Here is a 23,189-nt window from a genome sequence, read left to right on the forward strand (position 1 = left end):
AGCTACGGATTTATTGTAAGTTAATTAGTTAAATCCGATGCTCAGTGGATGGCGTGGATCATTGCTCCGCACGTCTTTCGTTGGGTACGCAGTTCTTTCCGCTCACTAAATATACCGCGTACAGAATAAATGTGGGAAAGAATTCTGCATTCGCTGCAGCCGAAAACCAGCATACCATGTAAGAGGCAGCAATACCGATCCTATCCGGGGTTAACCAAAACCACATGTGAATCCTAAAATACATGGCGGGATCATCACGAGAGAGGAGACCACCCCTCCAACATGCGCCCCGGGAACCGTGCGCTCCTAAGGGGGGTTTAATGTGCCCGTGCCTTTAAAGGAAAATTTTAAGACTAGTTGGCACTTATTAAAGGAGGGGGTCGTTCCCATCAATTTTCTGTCCATTGGGCATCAAATCCCACCAAAATATGTGTCCAACTAACTCAAAATGGACCATTATGGATAATAATATCTGAAGCGATAGAAGGTTTTCTGTGTTGGGTTCAATTCTTTCTCAGACTGTTTCTTCTGTTTCTTCCTGTTCTAGGGATGCGCGGATCGCCTTTCTTCATCGGGATGAGGGAGACGGGTTACTTCGCTTGCGTGTGGGGTGGAGGAGAGCTGCTCTTTCTCTGCCCCATGCACCGAGACAAGGACTTATCCAGATATCTCACAGAAGAAGACTTTCAGGGGATCACGGACTTCAATGACCTCCCCACATCACTCTTCGCCTGCAACGTCCACCAGTCCGTATTCGAAGATGAAAGAAGCAAGGTAGGGGAGCGGTGGCTTCAGAACTTCATTGGTAGATCGCTGGTCATCCAGAAGACTTTTATCATGTGTAATGACAGAAATGTGCTTCCAGATTAAAATAAATCAGCGTAATTTCCCTTAAAAGTGTTCTATTTGCTTCACCTGTTTCCCTACAATGTCTGGTTTCAATTCTTGGTGATTTCTCCTTCCCTGTCATTTCTTCTTCATGTTTTCTTCTCCTTTTCATTTTCCCCATTTCTACTCTTCTTCTCCTTCTCATTCCTATTCCCTATCATTCATTCCACCCCTCTTCGGATTAACGATCACATCCTTGTTTCGCTCCTCACCCCTTTTCCTTTTGTAACCCAGAGGCCATCCCGTTTATCACCCACCGCCTTCGCTTCCATATCCTTTCAATCCCATGCAATAACTTCCTTCACCCAATACATCTGTATTATTCACCCCTTTGGGAACAATATGCTGCCAGCGAGGGCTGGCCACATGGCAATTACCCCTGGGCTGCTCTGATATGAAGAATTGTGGTCACTTCCTTGACCATGCAATTCCACTTACAGCCACTAGGGTGCCTAACATAAGAAATGTAGTCACTTGTTACACTGTTGACTGTTGTTTTTTGTTTTTTTTTATATGTTTTGGTTCATGAGTGTTGGACATGATTGAATAATATGAAGAAAATGTGTCTACCAAACACGTTTAGAGACATTTCTCCCAGTCTCAGTGTTGTCCTCCTTAGACGTCCGCATAGGGACCGGAAAACAAACATAGCCCTGCCCGCCTCGTTAAGATAGAATATTAAAATCATTTTCAATCAGTCTCCTGCGCATATTTAATAAATAGCGTTAGGTAAATGTCCTGCATTAATAATATATTGGAATACGGCAGTATATAGAGTTATGTGGGGAAGTGATATATATACCCGATACATTGCTATAAAAAATATGTACTTGGCAGGGAAGGGGTTAATGGATCTGTTCTCACACCGGGCTTTGGAGTATCTTGAGAATGTGCTTTCTAGGAATGGCTGGAAGCCTACCGTGGACAAGAGGGATCGTCAAGTTCCCAATGAACTCATACAAGCCCTAGAGGTTCGAGGCAGGCTGTCCATGAGCGACTGTTAACCCTTTTACTGGAGGAAAAAGAAAGGTCGGGCTAGGTTGATGATGACGAAAAAGTCTAAAGTAATGAAATGTACAATGAAATCAGGGTCATGGGACTGCTGTCCCGAATCCCAAGTGGGATAGAAATAGAGCTCGGCAGGATAGAGTGGCAAAATCAAGACTGTCCCACGAAAATCGAGACAGTTGGGAGGCATTCCTCCTGCAGATATTACTTGGTGAAATCGCCAACATTTTTATTTAAAAAAAAGATCCTTTTTCTCTTACATTTGCTTGAAATTCTTCCAGCGCTGTTTATAGAAATGATACACCTGTCCCAAACTCTGCTCAGGGGTCCGGCGTGTGGGACGTCACCCCTTTGTTTATTCCCAAAGTTCTAAGAGATTTGGGAAAATTCCATCGGTAAGAAAGAGGCTTCCTCCACGTTCTTTAAATTATAGATCATTCCTTCTGCTGGGGCGATCCGAGCTGCTGGTATTTTTAGGACACCGAACACTTTTGCCCATTTTGTTCTATTCTTAGCTCTTGGCCAGAGCGCGGTGGAAAGAGGGCCTCAGCGTTCGTGATAAAGTCGTGGCCCCCGCTCCGGCGTGGAATGCGTGTCCCGTAACTGGAATCTGGGTCCGCTTTCCGATAACCGGCCTTATCAGCGCCTGTCTACCTTTTAAGGATGACATTGCTGTGAGACGTACAACGTACACTCGCGCACTTAAAGGAGAACTAACCGTATCCGACGAATGTTTTCAGGCAGCCGCATATCAGCCGTTTGAGTTCTTCTTCAATCTACTAGACAAACACCCCGACTCCTTATCATACTGCTTGTGGGGAACAATAGAATGGCTCAGGCTCAATCACCCAGCCAGACTCTCTGACTAATGAAAGTCTATGGAGGAACGGACTTCATTAGCATCGCCATAAAGAATAGCCTCAGTGCGGTGATAGCCCCTTTGTGTCGTGAGTTTAATTTGCATTGTGAAATGTGTAGGCAATTAACCCTCTGATAACAGGTCTGAAACCCAGAATAATGAGGGCAGCTGTGTAATGGAAACCCTTTCGTGTTGACTCCGCTAGATAGATCAGTACAGTAGCGGTTAATAGTCTTTTTTTATTTGGCGGAATCTAAACTGAAAAACATCGTATTTCCACGAAGATATTTTTATCCAAGTGTATTTGTATTTTCATGGCTGGCTCTTTTTCCATCTCGGATAATGGACGGTATCCAGGCCGGAGAATAACGCATTAACACTTTAATGACAATATTTGGACCTACGGGTCACATCAATGACTCAACAGTTCTGGAATAAAGAGCTTAATCCGGTGGCCGCATTCTGCAGGGGGCAACTGGGTAGCCAAGTGGCTGATTGGCACACGTAGCAGGGCCCCGGAGCATGCATGGAATATGTGTGTGAAGAAATGGTTAGCGTGGTGTGCAGGTGCTGGAGGTATGTAGAATGAGGATGACCCACGGTCCAGTCGGTGCAGATTTTGTGGATAGAAGAGGGTGTCTGACACTGACTGGAGAACTAAAAATAAATGCACGTTTTGCAATAAAAAAGGCAGTTAAAAGGTCTACTTCTCTCCTTTTTGCTTCTTTCTTCCCCCTTTTCTAATCTTTTCTCTTATTCCTTTCTTTCCTCTCTTCTTCCTTTCTCTGTTCTCCTCTTTTCTCGTTCTCCTTTTTTCTTCTCTCTGTTTCCTTCTCTCTCTCTCTCTCTTTCTTTGTTCTCTACCTTGTCCTCTTCTTTCTGTCCTTTCTCTTTGTTGTCTCCCTTCACCCATTTTTTCTCTCTTTTCTTCTTGCTATCTTTTCTCTAATTTATCTTTTCTTATATCTCTTCTTTTTCTTATCTTTCTTCCCTTTTCCCTCCTCCCTTTTCTCTCTCTCAATTTGCCTTTATCTGTCTCTCTTCTTTCTTTCTTTCTTGTGTCTCCTATCTCTCTACCTAACCAAACATGACCGGCACGGTCACCCCAGCTAGTAATGACTTCCAATACATCACAGCATAGTCTTTATATGGGAGAAGGACACAGTAGCCGTATGCCGTGTGGCACAGATGGAGCATCGCTGGGCTCATTGTGAAACTCAACTTCAAGAGCAAAATTCATTGGGAGCCCATGATTGTTTCAACTTTATGCCTGCATGCGTTTCAGTGGCCCACGTCTGTGGCCCCTACATTACTACCAGGCTAACCTGGCTTTTCTTGGCCCATTAGTAATCGGGTCCAAATATATTGGCCAGTTTTCCAGAATACATACACATTTCCCTTTTTACCTACGCACGCATGTAACGTGTCCAGGTGCTGATATCGCATCCCTAGTTGACTTGGCAACACTAATGTACCCCCCCCCCCAAAAGCTTATTTTGTAGTAACTTCAGAATGTTAAAAATATGAATATTTTAAGAAATATCAGAAGAAACACAGGACAAAGAGCGTGGCTACAGGGTGAGAAGTTTGAGCTTTGCATCTGGTGCTAACAAAGTGCTCCTCTCTCCATACTAACCAGTGCAACAATCATCAGGAATTGTATTGGTTGCTATGGTGATAAGATCATTTTTTTTTATACATTGTCCTCATGGAGTTATTGTTGGCTGTAGCAGTGGTGCCACCTGTCTTCCAACAGCGGTATTGCAGCTAAATAAATGTAGCTCATTGATATTCTTCTATTACACGTTTTACGTTTATTATATAGGTGGATTAGATAAGGAATGTTAATGAAACTTACCTTCGCCGTATGCTTCCTATAACTTGCCTGTGCTCTGTTGATTTGGGTAGAACCGGTGGTGACACTATAGGTGCAGGCAATGTCCATATGGGCTGTCGGATAGTCAAAAGGCATGCTCGGAAAAAGTAGACATTTATGGAAAACTTTTGCTTCTTTTGTTCATGGAGCATCCTAATGTGCTGTATTCTTAGTACTGTTAGGAGGTTTTACTTTACTGGGGGGATGGTAGGTAAGTGGAACAGCCTCCCAGCAGAAGTGGTAGAGATTAATACAGTAAGGGAATGTAAACATGCATGGGATAGGAATACGGCTCCTGAATGTAAGACGAGGCCAATGACTGATTAAGGTTTGAGTCTTGGGCAGAGTAAATGGGCCGTATATTAGCTGGGTAATTGCTTTCTACCTACATGTGTAATAGATTATCAATGGGTAGTTACTTTCATCAACCAGGAGGTGGCGACAGAGTTTAATATTATCTGTAGTATTAGAATGTAAGAACCAACACAAATATTATATACATAATAATGTATAATAAACACAGATATGAAACAGGCATACCAACTACTACCCCCAAGAGATTGCACTGCATTGTGGGAGTTGCGGTTGCAGCTGCTCCTGTAGCAGAAGAGGCTTCTATATGATAATAAAGATCTCTGCTTATTCTTTCCCGCAATAATATTCCCCGCAATAATAAAGGCTGTCTGAACTCTGAACCAATCAACTACTTAAGATTAGGTGAGAGATAACATAATGGGGAGGAATAATCACACAGATCCTGAGAACAGGAAGGTAAGATGACGGCTTCTATGGTATATACATTAGGTGGGTTTTTGTATCTGTAAGCACCATGATATAGTTTTTGTTAATTATATTGAACTGTAAACTGCATTGTTTGGGATCAGTCAATAACACGCAAATACACTTATATGCAAAAGGTGTTTTTCTTGATAAAAAAAAAACCTCGACGTCAAGGTTGTTGGCTTTAACCCCTTCGTGACAAAGGCTGATTTTACTTTTTGTACCCTTCGTGACAATGGCCGTTTTAACATTTCTGCGCTGCTCGTGTTTAGCTGTAATTTTCTTCTTTCCCGTTTACTGAACCCACACACATTAGATATTGATATTGAGTTTTGCTATTTCAAAGCCATTTTTTCCAAATCTGGTAATTCTTCCCCCCATGTGCCATTTCGGGTATCTTTGAAGCCGGCCAATGCAATTTACCCCATCATTTTAACCCTTTCCAAGCACTTATTCTACCATCAGCCTTTGTCAAACTTTATGGTAGTAATTTTTTTGCATTTGTTTTTTCACACACATTTTACTTTAGGTATAAATAAACAGGTTCTGGTATATGTCACTATCAAAAAACACCCCAATATGTGTTTAGCAACATCTCCTGAGTACAGCGATACCTCACATGAATGATTTTGCCTGGCTGTTTGGGGGCAAAAGGGCCACATTTGGGGCATGCACATTTTTCAATGTTGCACTTTGGCGTATTGGGGGATCCACTGCCCATGCCCTATTTGGTACATCTTTGAGCCGGGCCATTTCAGTGTGCCCAATAAAGCTATATATTTTTGAAAACTAGACACCCCAGGGTATTTCAAATGCTAGTATTTTAACTCTTTCCATGCACCATATCTACCACCAGTCTTTGTCAAACTTTGTGATAGTCATTTTTTTCCATTTGTTTTGTCACACACATTTTACTTCAGGTATGAATTAAAAAGTTCTCGTATATGTCACTATCACAAAACACCCCAATATGTGTTCAGCAACATCTCCTGAGCGCAGTGATACCCCACATGAATGATTTTGCCTGGCTGTTCGGGGGCAAAAGAGCCACATTTGGGGCATGCACATTTTTCAATGATGAACTTTGGCATTTGGGGATCCACTGCCCGTGCCCTATTTGGTACATCTTTGAGCCGGGCCATTTCAGTGTGCCCAACAAAACCATATATTTTTGAAAACTAGACACCCCAGGGTATTTTAAATGCTGGTATTTTAACTCTTTGCATGCACACATTTTACCACCAGCATTTTTTTAAAGTTTGCAGTAGTATTTTTGTGTGTGTATTTTTCCCACACACACCTACTTTATGTATGAATTTACAGCTCCTGGTATATGCCGCTGTCACACGACACCCCAATATGTGTTCAGCAACATCTCCTGAGTACAGTGATACCCCACATGCATGGGTTTGTCATTTTTGGGGGGAACTAAAAGGCCACATTTGGTACGTGTGCATTTTTCTAATTGGAAATTAGATGTGTGGCCATCCTTCCCCCCGTGTTAATTGGGACCTTGTTGAACCCGGCCAATTCAATTTACCCCATCAAATCATACATTTTTTAAAAGTAGACACCCCATGGGCATTTAATATGCCAGTATTTTAACTCTTTCCATGCGAGAATTGTTTTAAGCTAATATGCTAATTTTAGGACTTGCTCACAAAAATATATTTTTTATATATATATATTTTTTTTTTGCCTTTTTTTAAATTTTTTTAACATTTTTTTTCAACTTGAAGGTTGCCCTGATAGTGACATCAGTGGGAAATTATTTTTACATTTTACTGTTTTTTTACTATTTTTTTTCTAATTATTATTAATTTTATTTTAAATTTATTTTTTCTAATCACACTGTGATTAGAAAGCTGAGCTCCATTGACTTGCATGGTTGAATGCAGTACCTATATTCAACCTGCAAGTGGAGCCAGAGTTCTCTAGAGGGTCTGGAACTAGCGAACTTTTTAGACTTTATTGTTTCTTTATTGAATTTTCCCGGACCGCCGCCATCTTGCAGAATGGGAAGATCACCAGCAGCTGCGGCTGTGACCGCTCTCCGGAGCGGTCACAGCCCATCCAAAGGTAAGTGTTTGGTGTCGCTGGATGCCTCCTGATCGAGGCATTCCAGCGACACCATTTAAGTTTAGGAGGCGATCGTTGATCGCCTCCTAAACGCTTTTAAAACGGGCGTCCGCCGCCATACAAAGTATGGCGGATGTTGACGCCCCGGGGAGGGGCCAGAGATGGCCCCTTTGTGCCGATAATGGCGTTGCTGAATGCCTCGAGGTCGAGGCATTACAGCAACGCCGTTTCGGTGCAGAAAGCGAAAATAGATCGCTTTCTGCACCCGTTTGTCGTTATCGACATGAATTTCCGTGACGTGCCCGGACCGGCAATTGTCATCAAGGGGTTAAGAAACGATCTGATAGCGATGCCTTCAGTGTACAGTTTATTGTCTGGACCGTTCCCTTTGAATAATAACACCGTTACTCACGCTAACCCTTACTGTTCGGAGAATTTCCACGCGTTATTAATAAGTAATAAATGTTTGTGGTCAATAAAGTTTTTTTTTTTTTAAATTAACTATTTATTGAAGATGTTGCAGCTGGAACTAGAAATGACCCAGGGCAGATCCCCCAGCCACCCACCCCACGGCCGCCATCTATGACGTCATATATGACATACGTTCTGTGTCTTAAATCCCGCGCACCGGAGCTTCTGTTTGTGGATTAGATCGGTGATTTCCGAGACATGATTCACAGCAGATCTCATTAGTGTCAGCCGGAAAGATGCCCTTGTGCACCAAGAAGCTTTGCTTGTCCCCCCACACCAAAACTCTGGGGTCTCCAGCATCACAGGTGCCTGCGTTATCCCCCCCCTGGCACCGCTTGTAGTCCTCACGCCTCCGAAGGGCACTAAAGATTAGTAGATAGCATTCGCAGGGAGAGTCCATCCATCAATTGCGTCAAAGATTAAAATCTTCATTGCCTGGACGTTTTCAATTATTTTTCCGCAGCCCGGCCATTATCTGGTGTTGCGCGCGAAGCACAAAGGCTTTCCAAGGGACGACAGTTGTATCCCTTTGGAATCAATGACGTCAAAGCTGTGTTCTTCAGCCCAGAGGACAGATGGAACTGATTGGGATCCTGCCTTGTCGATACCCATCGTAACACGTCTCTGGACGTCTCTAGGACGAGGTCTTCTCATCGCGTCGGCACTGTCAGGTCGTAGAAATGTAAAAGCCGCACGATCAGTTATGTTGTGCCCCAGTGCTATTACACACGCACCACGGCAGGTACAGAACCCCAGGGTAATTCCTCACATCGCATTTATCTTTATAATTGCCCTATAGCTGCGTATTCAGAAAATAGATAATCATTTTCTTATTTTAGGAAAAAAACATTTTACGGGAAGTTAATCGGAGACGACAATTACATTTATTTTTCTAACCGCCTAATACCGGTAATAAGGTGGAAAAGCAAAACATCTGCTGCCCTCTAGTGGTGGTGAACTTACAGCTGCCAGAAGCCTCACCTGCTGCCCTCTACTGGCAGGGAACTACAGCTGCCAGAAGCCTCACCTGGTGCCCTCTACTGGCAGGGAACTACAGCTGCCAGAAGGCTCACCTGCTGCCCTCTACTGGCAGGGAACTGCAGCTGCCAGATTCCTCATCTGCTGACCTCTAGTGGCGGGGAACTGCAGCTGCCAGATTCCTCATCTGCTGCCCTCTAGTGGCGGGGAACTGCAGCTGCCAGAAGCCTCACCTGCTGCCCTCTAGTGGCAGGGAACTGCAGCTGCCAGAAGCCTCACCTGCTGCCCTCTAGTGGCGGGGAACTGCAGCTGCCAGAAGCCTCACCTGCTGCCCTCTAGTGGCGGGGAACTGCAGCTGCCATATTCCTCATCTGCTGCCCTCTAGTGGTGGGGAACTGCAGCTCCCAGAAGCCTCACCTGCTTTATAGTTCCAAGCAGCTTGTTTAAGTGTCACTGCTAAGTCTCATCTTGTGTAAAACCTTTTACATCTATGTATAAAACCAGTCGTATTATAGAATGGAGCGACTGCTCTTTAGGTGGTGATGCTGGGAAGTGCGCCAAAAGCCAACGTCATGACTCTGTTCCAATATAATATGTTATGCGTTTTCCGTAACGTACCCGATTTAGTACGGAGCGTTTCCCAGCTGATTTATGTCCAGTGCTTAATATTCCACGGCCTTCCTGAGTGATCGATAAACGCGAGCTATTTATTAATGCCAGATAATGCGCACCGATGATGCGTTAAAAGGTCCAGAATCTTCGGGGACGACGGAGAGCAGAGCGCTCGCCAATTTATGGCAACATTAGGGGCTAACATAGGTGGCCTGGAGCTCACGTTAATTGCCCTGCCAGAATATTAATTGCTCCTTATGTTCAGATTCGATTAGCGAGCCCCTAATGTTCGTGTATTCGGGATGCTCAGCTTCTCCCCAAGCGTCTCCACTTAACTCTTTTTATGCCAAGGGACAGCAACGCATTGCGTGGTCTATACACTGGAGAGCTTTATAATACATAGGAGCAAAGCCCAAGGACGTGGAAGGTATTTGTTTGTAAAAGTGCTGTCCAAAGCCGGCCCCCCAAAGCCGGGCAACCCAAAACTCCCTTTGTTGCTACTGCTTAAAAATATTTTTTACCAAAAATGTAAAAAAATGCTGAATTCCCCTTTTTTTTTTTTTTTTTTTTTTTTTATTAATTTTCCCTGGAGATCAACATAGTATTATATGAAAGGTATACTGTGTTTAGTAAAATATTCTATATGTTACCATTTGATAATAATTTGGCAGCTTCATTTCTACAGGGCACCTATCGCACACACACACAACTAGCTAGCAGGGGTTGTCAACATGCGTAGCGAACATGCCCTTTACCAAATACCCCCCGAGAGTTTTCTCAATGCTTTGGTAGTCTTTGGTGCCCTATCAGGGGCTGAAGAAGGCAAAAATCAATTGCTTCTCTCAATTTAGTCAATAAAGCCTTATCTCAGTAGCAGTGTAAGACCTATATATAATTATTTTTATATATATATATATATATATATATAATCCATTATTGACATACCCATCACAACACAAAATATATAAAATAGTCTAGCTGTTCGCGCATGTTCATTAATGGCCAAATTACTACAAATTCAAAAGCAGAGAAATATACATTTTTAATTTGACTTTTTAATAATTATTTTTCTTCTTTTTGTAACGTTCGTCTTACAATGGTAACATTTTTGAAATTGTTGAATGGAGGGTGCAGACCTTGACTACGAACATGTGTGTGGTTTTTTCATTACTATTTTATAAATGGAGAGCAGATAATATGTTTCTAAATATTACACGGAATTTTCTGTCTTTGCCCCAAACATTTTAGGCCTGGTGTAAAACCACCGACCATAACCACTCAAGTATGAAACATTATACGGGAGAAGGGTGGCCGTTCGCATACAGAATTCATAAACGCCGCTGGCTGTCACGCACAGCGTAAGGTAGAACCTGTAATCAGGTAGAACAGCGTGTGCAAGTCCCAAAGACAGAACACCAGAGTCCAGTATAGAATAACCAATGAGCAAGCCAGGGTCAGGAAGCCAGAAGTCAGGATCGTTGCAGGGTAAGCCGAGGTCAGGAAGCCAGAAGTCAGAATAGTCGTAATGTAAGCCGGAGTCAGATGCCAGGAATCAAATAACAGGAACGCGTACTGGGATGACACTATACAAATAGGTACAACCATCAGAAGGCAAGGTGAATGGTTTCTGAGGCTCTTAAATAGAAAGAGGAAGTGCAGACTTCAATTAGCATTCTCCCGCCATAAATTCAAAATGCCGTTACGTCACTTCCGGTCCGCGGCCATCTTGGGGTTGGCGAGACCTCAAATTACGAAAAGGACCGGTAGTACCGGCTGGCGCCACTAGGTGGCGTGCGGAAGAGCGCGTACGCGCGGCAGGACCAGACCAGGATTCAGAAGGCGGCGGCTGCCGTGTGGAGTTGCGGGGTCTTCCCCGTCCTCGCGGCGGCAGAAGCTGTCTTGCGGAGGAGGGGGGTCTTCCTCTCCTCCGCGGCGGTTGAAGCTGCTGTGGTAGGGCGGGGGGTCTCCCCCTTCTCCTCGGCAGCTGTGGCTGTTGCGGTAAGGTGGGGGGTCTCCCCCTCCTCCGTGGCGGCTGAGGTTGCTGCGGCAAGGTGGGGGGTCTCCCCCTCTTCCGTGGCGGCTGATGCTGCTGCGGCAAGGTGGGGGGTCTCCCCCTCTTCCGTGGCGGCTGAAGATCCGCGGACCCGGAGGGACCGGCAGCCAGGTACGTTACACTGGCTTGTATTTCACTCTTTTAAGGTTTAAGACGATGGAAGAAACAAGTGGGTTTTTTTTGCCTTTTTTAATTATTTCATAGCAAATATTTCTGTGCAGACTGGCTTTTTGCAATATATATATATTTTTGTTAAGGAAATATAATATTTTTGCTTAAAATCAAAGAGGTCACGACAAGGGGGTCATAATCTAAAACCAAAGGGTTGGAGACTACATTCCGCTGGGTCAACTCACCAAACCTGGCCCTGCAAGGATAGCGTTCTATTTTATTGGACTTTAGGACTTGTTTATTTTTTTAATAATGTTAATGCCCCCCAAAAAAGTGTCTGAAAATTCCAAATCCAATCATATAGCTGCAAATTTTTCCTTAATTTTTAGCTTTATAAACATTTTTTTTTATTGTTGCTGACAGCAAAGGTTACAAACTGCTCAAAAAAATAAATAAATAAATAAATAATAAAAAAAGAGACGTACTCGGGTGGCTGCAATTTAAATTTCTCGAGTATTTCAGGATATATAAAAAATATCCTCGAGTATTTTATTCATTGTATGAATGGGTGTGAGGGTAGTAGATAAGCGAATCTGCTCTCCATCAGAAGTGGTAGGGGTTAATAATACAATGAGGGGATTTAAACATGCACGGGATCGGCGTACGGCTCCTGAAGACGCGCGGTGGAGAATAAGACGGATCAGGGGCCAGTGCCTATTATCTGCCTTTAGAGTCTTTGTTTTTTCTGAAATTCTTTTTTTCGGACCATTTATGATAACAAGAGACTCGGCTCCCTTTGTTTCAGCCTCGCTTCCCGTGAATATGCCGAAGGGTTAAAAAAACAATTAACCTTTCTGATGGCGGACAGCAATCCGAGTGCCGGGGATAACTGACACCAAGAAAAACCCTTTCACTGCTGGTTTTGTGGCGCCGGGGTCTAAGTGGTTAAACACGCAGCGTCCCCTCGATCGGGTCTCTGTCAGCGTGTTCCGGCACAGTGAGCGTCTGGATAAATGCGTTTTATATAAAGTATAATCATCTCGGAGCTGGAAGCCTGCGGAGGATCTTCTTGTCATCAGACGTTTAGTTCTGAATCCTGGGAAGGAAAAAAAAAAAAAGTAATTTTCAGTGTCCAAGGAAACAAATCGACTATCGCCGGTTTCACCGGAACATCGGAAACAAAGTGTGCTTTTTTTTTTTATGGGGCCCCTGCAGAGCCTGGAAGGGCCACACTCCGAGGGGCTGCAGTCTCTGCAGTGAAATAAGATTTTTTAATATGATTTTATTTACCAAAAAATAACTTTCCATCATTATAAATATTTTAAAATTCTATAGCCAAAGGTATGGACTCAATGCTGCATTCCTCTGGTTTCCATGGTGACTGCTCACCTTTTAGAACTTTGCCTGATAACTGTGTTCTATGTGTGTGTCCCAATGTGGGTTGCTATGGTGCTTTTAACACTTTATTCCCCTCAGCGTCAGGTCCGCCATCAGTATTTGTTTGGCTCGATACCACAGATGTCACAGATAATCGTGTTAATGGTCCCTACCTTGAATGCGCACCAATTTCGGCCCCAGGACCCCTCTAGGATTTAGTGTAATCCATAACATAAATGAATCTAATCCACAGATGCTTCCTGCAGTCCCAGCCTCCTAATGAGGCGGATTCTGGAGCTTCGCAGCCCTCACTGTAACAAATGTCCTCCTCCACAAGCTCTAATCGTAACTTCTAGCCAATCAGTGTTAAGCAGGGGCTCGGTCTCTGTACTGGTGCTGATGGTGGTAGTTCCAGCTGAGTATCTACTACTACAAAGCAAATCCTGTCTTCTCCTCCACAGCCTCTGTAGCAAAAGAACATTAAAATGTTGTATAGATGGAGAACACGAGGGTCAGTGTGACTATCATGACGGCTATCGCCCCCGGCACTGCAAATAGTAACGGTACAGGAGTCACCCCGACACAACCTGTCTGGTGGCAGAATTATCTCCTCTGCTAATCCGGGCCGTATCTTATCTCTTGTTGAATCATTGTCGGCAAATTAGTTACCAACGCAAATTCATTCTGACCTAAGATGATGTCTTAGATGCAATCAAGCCGGAGGGGGCAATCAGTGACCCAGAGACGGGGAGGAGTGCGCATTACTAATCATATCAGAGCCCGCTGGTGTAAGCGCGCCGTGAAGAGCAAGGGGTTTATGTTATAAATAATTCATTCAGGGGGATACAAGGCACGCTACAACAAAGCCCAACAGCTCTGCGTTTTTAAAGGTATACTTTCTGAGTCATCACATGGAGTAAACTATGCATGAAGACAAATGCCATGAGATAGTGGTGGGTCCAGGGAGAGGGCTTCTAGCACCGGGCATAATGGAGAAGCCCATGATGACACCACCACCATACAACGTCCTGGCCAGCCATGGCAAATGTTAAGAGACAGTGGTGGATCCAGATCCAGAGCCCCAGACACCCTTTGTCTGGCAACTCTGAGTACCCTTCTTGTGGGCATAATGGAGAACACCATGATGGCACCACCACCATACAACATCCTAGCTAGCCATAGCTAATGCCAGAAGACAGTGGTGGATCCAGGGACAGAGCACCGTAGGTACACCTTCTGCCTGGAAACTCTTTATGTACTCCTGCCTTCGAGCATAATGGAGAAGCCCATGATGGTGCCACCACCATACAGCATCCTGGCCAGCTATGGCAAATGCCATGAGATAGTGGTGCCTTTGCCTGGCACCTCTTTATGTACACCTGGTGCCGGCACCATACAGCACCCTGGTCAGCTGCCTAGGTCTCGTTCTACTAGAGGGCTGGACTTGGGCGCATGAGAGAGCCTTCCCGGTACATTATAGTTAAACATGGACTCAACCTTGTCTTTTATTATCAATACTACCCCTGGAAACAATCATGGGGTGGGGACGGCTATCCCCATTGCACAAGAACTTAGGGGAGGGGGTCACGGAACTCCCCCCTATTTGAAAAAAAAAAGCAAGATGGCGGCTCTCTGCTTATTTTCATAATTTATTAAAGCGCTGGAGCTGTTTAGGTAAGAAAATATATTTTTAGGAAAGATAACACACGCACCTTTTACATTTTGCAAAGTCCAACACATTTAATTCAGCACATCAAAAATTCTACATATATTTGTATGAATATAAATGAAAATGAATTATTTTAATGACGTTCAAAGTCTACCTAATCCTTTGTATTTCAGCAAAGCGCCTTTTTGGTATTTTAAAATTGGATTAATGTCACTAAAATGATAATTTCCCAATAGTGAGCCTATATGTATTATTATTTTATTTAATATTATTTTTATTTTTCTCCCCACTGGCCCCTATTGTGACAGCGCTACAGAATGTGCTGGCGCTACATAAATAAATGCGATGTATTTTATTATTATTATTTTTGGTATATAACATTTTTGGCATTGTAAAAGCTCTGATTTCCAGTTTTTTTTGTGCCTGTGGGAATATTGCGGTCTAGCGAGGTGAGAGCTGTGGTCGCATTGGCGGTTGCTGGGTCCAGAATAGATTGAGGCAGGGTTTAGATTTAGTACATAATCATTTTCAATTTGCTACGACGCACAGCCTGCAGATAAAAGGCTTGGGAGAGAAAGAAAAAAAAACTAGATTTAGCTCATGTCGGTGTCGGCGGTGATGTCATCGCTACGAGAGACAGTCGAGAGCTGTTACTATGCTGCGCTTGTTCAGTGTGAAAGCACACAAGGAGGAGAACGGCTCGGCGCTGCGGGATCCGACAGATACCGCAGCCGTCTCTCGGATGGTGGGGTGCCAGGGGAGCTGAGGAAGAGCTGCCGAAAGCTTGGTGAATATTGTGGTTTACAACCCCGCTTTTATCTTTAGAAGTTGTTTAGATACATTGTAGCAGAGAGAATGCCTTCCCGCAGCGTGGACTTTGATGTCTCCTCTCTGGTGGCTTGCCTTGTAGATGTTGAGGTGTTCAACAATCAGGATGTCAAGGTAAGGAGAAGGGGGATTGGGAACCATGAATTACTTTCCACCAGATCGTCAAACCCATAGGTCTTGGGGGGGGGGGGGGGGGCGAGCCGTGATTCTTTGGAAGGTGTAGCGCATTGTTACTAGACGTACGAGGGTGAGAAGGGCTGGTTGGAGATAATGCAGATACTTCAGGCTTTCAGAAGGTACTCGGTGTGTAGGCAAAATGTTCTCCACTCATCATTGAATGATTCCACCAGAAAGACATGAACTAATTCACCGAATATCGCCTTAACAGGAGCTTTATGTGGAGCCCGGATAAGATTCATTACAGGAACACCCAATTTAATGATTATTTTAAGAATCAATTAGCATTTAATGGGTGCCATATATTCAAATTACGAGGACGCTCTGCTGCTAGTCTTTTTATTAATAAAAAATCTTTGATAAAATTACCAGATTTTTACCAGAATATGTGGCCAGACCTGAACCCCTGGAACCTTGTGTCATAGAAAGAATATTATTGTCCAATCCGATTCGAGGTCATGTTCCTCGGGAGTCAGTTCTGCAGGGTAATTCCGATTCTAGATCCAATTTGTTGCAAACCTTGAGGGGTCTTCAGTGCTTGTTAAGAGGTAGAGGTTCGTGGCTGTCACCGGCTATAGAATAATCTGATCCTGCATCATGCTGCTGGTTTATAGGATCAGCTTCATGACATATACCTTGTTAACTAAGAGGGTGGTAGATCAGTGGAACAGCCTTCCAGCAGATGTGGTAGAGGAAAGGTATCATAGCTACCCTGGATCCAAACGAGATCAATGGCTGAATATCGTATAAGGTTTATAAAGCATGAGGAATGGGCAGACCAGATAGACCGGTTCTTAAATGCTGCCAAATTAAATGTTTGCACATAATAGAATGATTGACCATGAACACGTTGCCATCTTGGCTCCTTTGTGTCTGCAACACCCTTCCGCCACCAGCTCCTGTCTGACTGAGAGTGATGAGTGTTATAGACCCAGCAGAATAAGTAGGGGGCAGCTACTGAATATACCACTCTCTGGGTTCTAATTAACCAAACTATTGACGGGGAAAACGTATTTTCCGACATTTAATAAAGAAAACCAATAGTTTTTACACCTGTTCGCATGAATGGTTCCAGTGTGCGTTGGTAGCGTCACTTCCTGCACCTATAGATCATAATAATAAGGTATTGATTTGGAGCTTAGATGACTTTTTCCGCTGTGTAACACTTTCAGTGCCGGAAAGGCTCAGCCACATAAAGCGATGCGTTTTGTCCGTCAGATATGGGCGATTGAGAACCTTTATTACCAAACATCCTTCATGACGCGGTCATGTATGTAAATAACTATGGAGATAAACCGCCTTTGATATCTGATATATTTGATATTTGATGATGTAATGCGCAATTCACGAGTAACATGGCTCACACGGAAATATCACAAGTGGACAGAGGCAGGAGAACCTTGACCCTCCGACGTCAGTTACCCATCTCTGTTCTCAGTTCTGCCGCGTTCCGAAGGTTCCTCAACGTTTCCGGTGATTAAAGACACATAGTCTTTTCCATTCACAAGGTGGCAGCTGTGATTAGTGTTTCTGTGTCCATTTACCATGAAAATGACCCAATTCACCAGCTTTACATCATCTGTCTCGTTGAGTAGTAGATGGCATGGCAGATGTATAGCTGGTACAAAAGGTTAGTCAACTTTGGACACTCCAGCATTGACTATAATTCCCATCATGCCCTGCCACCTTATAACATTTGGGTCTGTTTTACTTGTATAGAAATGGTTTACTCAATCTCTATGTCCATAGCGGGAATGGAGACCCCTCTTTCTCGCTCTCCAGCGGGCTGCCCCCCGTGACACACAGGGTCCTGCTAGTGAACAGCTACAAACATTTACTCCCTGGAGCTCCTATCTCGTGTTCCTTCCCGGCTCTTTCCCAGGCGTGAAGGGAGTGCAGCTATTGATCCCCTTTCTAAGCTGAGGATCAATACTTTCTCATATATCTACCTGATCCCATTCACTAAATATGGCAGATATGTCCGTATCAGTGTTCCGCATACTGAGATTGGCCCTGGAGCCAGCTGCATTGGCGAATTCACGTTTCTGATCACCCTACATCATCACATTATAGAAGGGGACTGCTCCTGGTGCGAGGGGGAGTGCTTCTTGAGTCAGGAGACTGAGGGAGGTGGCTGGCTCATTGGAGTGTGCGTTGCTGAGTGTGGTGTGTATGTCTGAAAGTGATGTGTGTTTGCGTGACCTCCCATAGGGAAAAAAAAAACTGCAAGGAACCTTAAACTGAAGGACGACATGCAAAATTAAATAACCCCCCCCCCCATCCTTAAATAATACATTGTAGACAGAAAGGCGATGGCTCTTTAAGGTGGCAGCCATCTGATGGCGGCCGTCAGCCGGATATCCGTTCTGCTTCTTTCTGCTGAGGTCGCGGCCGCTGGCGGCACACTGCAGTAAGTATGTGGTGGTGTCCGCCAGTGGCCCGCATGTAAAAAAACAAAAAAAAGATTCCCTGGACCTCTTTAGACCAAAGATGGGCCGCCAGTCATCTTCTAGGGGCATGTTTGATCACTATGAACGTGTGCATTATCATGCCCAGGCACTGTATCAGTTATTTTGCTGGCCTCCACTCCCAGCACTCTCAGCATGCGGGTTAATGCGGCTCCCAAACACCTGGAACGTTATCCGACCCGTTACGCCTCCGTGTCATTCGCCAGCGTCCGGACGAATCTTTCCCATTTTTTGCTTCTTGCAGCCAATCACATGCTAATAAACTCGATTACCTCATTGCACCCGTCTCCCTTCTGATGACACAAGCGACAGGAAGTAAACAATATTAACCTCTTCCTGGATGTCCTGTCAATTATTTCATACAGGGGTGGGGTTGAACCTGGGTTTGTCTATCAGGCGCAGGGAGAAACGTCATTGGTTTTAAAGGATCTTCGTCATTTCGACTTCTTTAGGTTGTGTTCTTGGTTAATGTGGTAACCATGGTAACACAACATTAAGCGGTAGTTTGAAACATTGAAACAAAGAACTTGACAGCAGATCAGAACCAGTCGGACCTTAATCAGTCCTCGGTCTGGTGCATGTTTGAATCTGCCACTTCCGCTGGGAGGCTGTTCCACTTATCTACCTCTCCGTAAAGTAAAACTGCCTTACGTTACATCAAAGCCCTCTGACTCTCGCAGTTTATATAGACTTTGGATCAAAAAAGTCATCCATGCTCCCCGTGTAATCTTGTCTCATATATCTTGATTTATTCTGGTTATATTTTTAGTGTAAGTTTCCGTCGCCCAGGAACGTCCAGAGAATTCTTTTGCAATGAATGGAGGTGAATATTTCTCCGTTCGGAAAGAGCTCTGAATATGGCAGCAAAAACCTAATATTTTAAATCATTTTTCACGCCGTTCTCGATTTATTACTCGGTGCCAGAAAAGGGCGTATTCAACCGTGGTGGTTATTTTAGGAAAAATTAGGTAAAGGATTGGTGATCGTTCCAACGTTCTGAGTTCCGTTCACTAACGCGGCCTCCGCTCAGTCCAGGGAATCATATTCTAAAGTGCCTCGCGCCCTCCAGAATTCAATTAAGAAAGTTTGGATTTACTGAGGGGGTGGGGAAAGATAAGTGGAACAGCCTCCCAGCAGAAGCGGTAGAGGCTAATACAGTGAGGAAATGTAAACATGCCTGGGCTACTTATGAGGCCTTGAATTATGGGCAGACTAGATGAGCCGAATGGGTCGTATCTGACATTGGGTCTGATGTTTCTATTTAATCTGACCGTTACCCCTAACACTGTGCCCCCTATTACCCCCAACCTGCGTCCTGGAAAACCCACTCCAGTCCTCCATGGGGCAGATCGCCCTCTTGGGTAATTAGGCCTCCTGGTGGGCTGCTGCTCCCCCAACGGCCACGTTGGCCTCTGTTGACCACATTACATGAAATAGTATCCCGGTGCCCCGTTTTAAAGATGGCGGCTGCGGAAGGGGCATCTGTTGGCGCCACATTGGATCAGGCCTGGGTGGGCGCCAAAGGGAAATACACCGCAGAACCCCACCATCTACTTTCTCCATCTCTCCTTTATTAATGGAGGGTTTTCCTCCTGCTTCTCCTGCCGTTCTGTAGAACGTTTGGTGACGTGTTCTGGGAATTCGCTCGCGTGTCGCGATGTCTCACGGGGGCGACTTTTTTTTTCTTTTCCAGGAGAAGTTTGAGGGCTTATTCCGGGCGTACGACGACTGCGTCTCTCTACAGCTCTTCAAGAGCTTCAGGAGGGTCCGGATCAATTTCAGCAACCCCAAGGCGGCAGCCAGGGCGAGGATAGAGCTCCACGAAACTCAGTTCAGAGGAAAGAAGTTAAAGTTATACTTTGCACAGGTAGGAAAGATATTGGAATCGTCCGCCGGTCCTTCTCGCTGCGACACGTCGTGACAGAGTGTAGTAAACGTGGCCATTGCTTGACTCCCCATCCTTGTGCACAGGTCCAGACCCCCGAGACAGATGGAGACAAGCTCCACCTGGCCCCTCCGCAGCCCGCTAAACAGTTCCTCATCTCACCTCCGGTCTCGCCTCCTGTCGGCTGGCAGCCGATGGACGATGCAACGCCCGTTATCAACTACGACCTTCTGTACGCCGTGGCCAAGCTGGGACCAGGTAAAGAGCGAAGACGTTGTCTGTACCCAATGGCTGAGCGGAATATTAACACGCGAGCCGACCCTATGCCTGTTCCGAATATTAACCCTTTAATATTGTATTGTGGTGACATGTGGTGGCAGCCAAAGAACAGTTCATAGGAAAATCACAAGTTGTTGAAAGGTACAGATAATCTGAACTAAGTCACCTGTATTCAAGCAGGGGGGTTATTATTGTATGCAGCGCTAGCGGTTATTACTGTATACAGCGCTGAGGGGTTATTACTGTATACAGTGCTGGGGGTTTATATTACTGTATACAGCACTGGGGGTTATATTACTGTATACAGCACTGGGGGTTATTACTGTATACAGCGCTGGGGGTTATATTACTGTATACAGCGCTGCGGGTTATTACTGTATACAGCGCTGGGGGTTATATTACTGTATACAGCGCTGGGATTATATTACTGTATAAAGCGCTGGGGGTTATATTACTGTATACAGTGCTGGGGGTTATATTACTGTATACAGCGCTGGGGGGTTATTACTGTATACAGCGCTGGGGGTTATATTACTGTATACAGTGCTGGGGGTTATATTACTGTATACAGCACTGGGATTATATTACTGTATAAAGCGCTGGGGGTTATATTACTGTATACAGTGCTGGGGGTTATTACTGTATACAGCGCTGGGGGGTTATTACTGTATACAGTGCTGGGGGTTATATTACTGTATACAGCTGGGGGTTATATTACTGTATACAGTGCTGGGGGTTATATTACTGTATACAGCGCTGGGGGTTATATTACTGTATACAGTACTGGGGGTTATTACTGTATACAGTTTGGGGTTATATTACTGCATACAGCTTGGGGTTATATTACTGTATACAGTGCTGGGGGGGTTATTATTATTTAGACCTAATAATTGGATTAATATTTATTAATTTACAGTGAATTCACTAAAAAGCATAAAGCAACTATGCACGCAATGTAAAAGCATTGCTACTGAAACATAAAGTTTTAGGCAGGTATGTAAAAATGCTGTAAAATAAGAATGCTTTCCAAAATAGACGCATTAATAGTTAATTTTTATCATTGAACAAAATGCAAAGTGAGGGAACAAAAGAAAATTCCAAGTCAAAACAACGTTCGGGGTGACCACCCTTTGCCTTCAAAACAGAATCGGTTCTTCTAGGAACACAAAGTCAGGGATTTGGCTGGCATATTTTTGGGTGTATGATTAAACAATTATACCAAACAGGAGTGAATGATCATCAGTTTAATATATAGGTGAAAACAAAATCATTAACTGATACAGAAACCGCTGTGTAGGACGAATAAAACTGGGTGAGGATCAGCGAAACTCTCTGACATGGTGAGGCTGCTGAAGACAGTTTAATGTCAAAGGTCATACATCATGGCAAGACCGAGCACAGCAACAACACACAAGGTAGGCATACCGCGTCAGCAACGTCTCTCCAGGCAGGCATTTCAAGGCAGACAAGGCAGGGTTTCCAGATGTTCTGTGAAGAAGCACAAAGAAACGGGCAATGTTGAGGACCATGGACGTAGTGGTCAGCAGATGAAAGCCAGATCGTGCTCACTTCCCTTCACAGGCGGAAGATGTCCAGCAGCGCCATCAACTCAGCATTGGCAAAAAGACGATGGGACCCTGGTACACCCTTTTACTGTCTGGAGAAGTCTGGTCAGAAGTGGTCTTCATGGAAGACCTGTGGCCAAAAATCCATACGTCCAACATGGAATTCAAGGCCAAGAGACTCAACTATTTACAGAAGCCCGGAAACTGGGGTGCAGAAAGAAAATGCAACAGGTGCTCTGAACTGATAAGCCAACATTTTTAACATTTGGCAGAATATTTAAGCAGAAGACATGGTGTTTGCCGAAGGGCGGGAGAGCGGGACAAGAATGGGTGTTTGCAGGCAACAGTGAAGCCTGGTGGAGGTTCCTGGAAAGTTTGGCTCTGCATTTCTGCAAATGGACTCGGGGATTTATTCAGAATTATTGATGAGAAGTACAGGGAGATACTTATCCATCATGCGATACCATCAGGAAGACATCTGACTGGCCCTAAATTTATTCTGTAACATGACAATGACCCCAAACATACAGCCATTAAGGAATATCTTCAGCGAGGAATCCTGGAAGAGATGGTATGGCCCACCAAAGAGCCCGATCTCAACATAACTGAATCTGCCCGGGATTACACGAAGAGAGAAAAGCAACGGGGGTGCCGAGTTCCACAGAACGTAACATTTTAATACTTCACATTTCTGATTTTTTTTTTATATTTCTCACTCATGTAAATTTTGCTCAGCACACAACCTGTAAAGGCTAACAATTTTATATATTTTTTTTTTAAAAGTACTCATTAATCCTTAGAAATAACATTTTATAATAAAAATGAAATAAAATTTATAAACTAAGATATAATATTAAGTTAACAAAAATACCTATAGTCTTTAAAATTATTTTTTTTAAAATATTATTTTATAATAGCTTTTACTCTGTTTTAATTAGTCATAATTAAGTGTTAAATTAAGCGATCCTGCTTTGAATATTGTATATATATATATATATCTCGGTATTTTCTTCAAGTAATAAACTCTCCCGTATTGCTCCTTATCTCTGGCTTTGAAACCACAGCCGCTTTAGTTTATAGCCAGGGGTTGTCGATCTCGGGCATTCCATTTTTATACACGTTTTACATTCTCCAGAAATGGCTTTTTGTAACCGAAAGCCGAGTTTCTGCAATGCATCAACTACGCAGAGGGGCAAAGCAATTAAATCCCAAAAATTAATTACATT

At 44.1% G+C, this 23,189-nt stretch overlaps 1 protein-coding gene across 2 annotated transcripts in view; it reads left to right on the forward strand.

The window, feature by feature from the left end:
• The first annotated feature begins 549 nt into the window (after positions 1–549).
• RCAN2 (regulator of calcineurin 2) overlaps positions 550–23,189 on the forward strand; it is a 33,151-nt gene continuing 10,511 nt past the window's right edge. The window contains exons 1-3 of one of the 2 annotated variants that reach the window (XM_089499194.1): positions 550–774; positions 19,928–20,101; positions 20,206–20,377. In XM_089499194.1, coding sequence (XP_089355320.1) covers positions 550–774; positions 19,928–20,101; positions 20,206–20,377 — 571 coding nt within the window. Of the gene's footprint in view, positions 775–15,616; positions 15,704–19,927; positions 20,102–20,205; positions 20,378–23,189 lie in introns of those variants that run through there. The other variant, XM_089499195.1, reaches the window with a different exon arrangement.

The sequence above is a fragment of the Sceloporus occidentalis genome, unplaced genomic scaffold (genome assembly GCF_023333645.1).
Source record: "Sceloporus occidentalis isolate IW3139 unplaced genomic scaffold, rSceOcc1.0.p SCAF_131, whole genome shotgun sequence".
In the NCBI taxonomy this organism is placed as follows: Eukaryota; Metazoa; Chordata; class Lepidosauria; order Squamata; family Phrynosomatidae; genus Sceloporus; species Sceloporus occidentalis.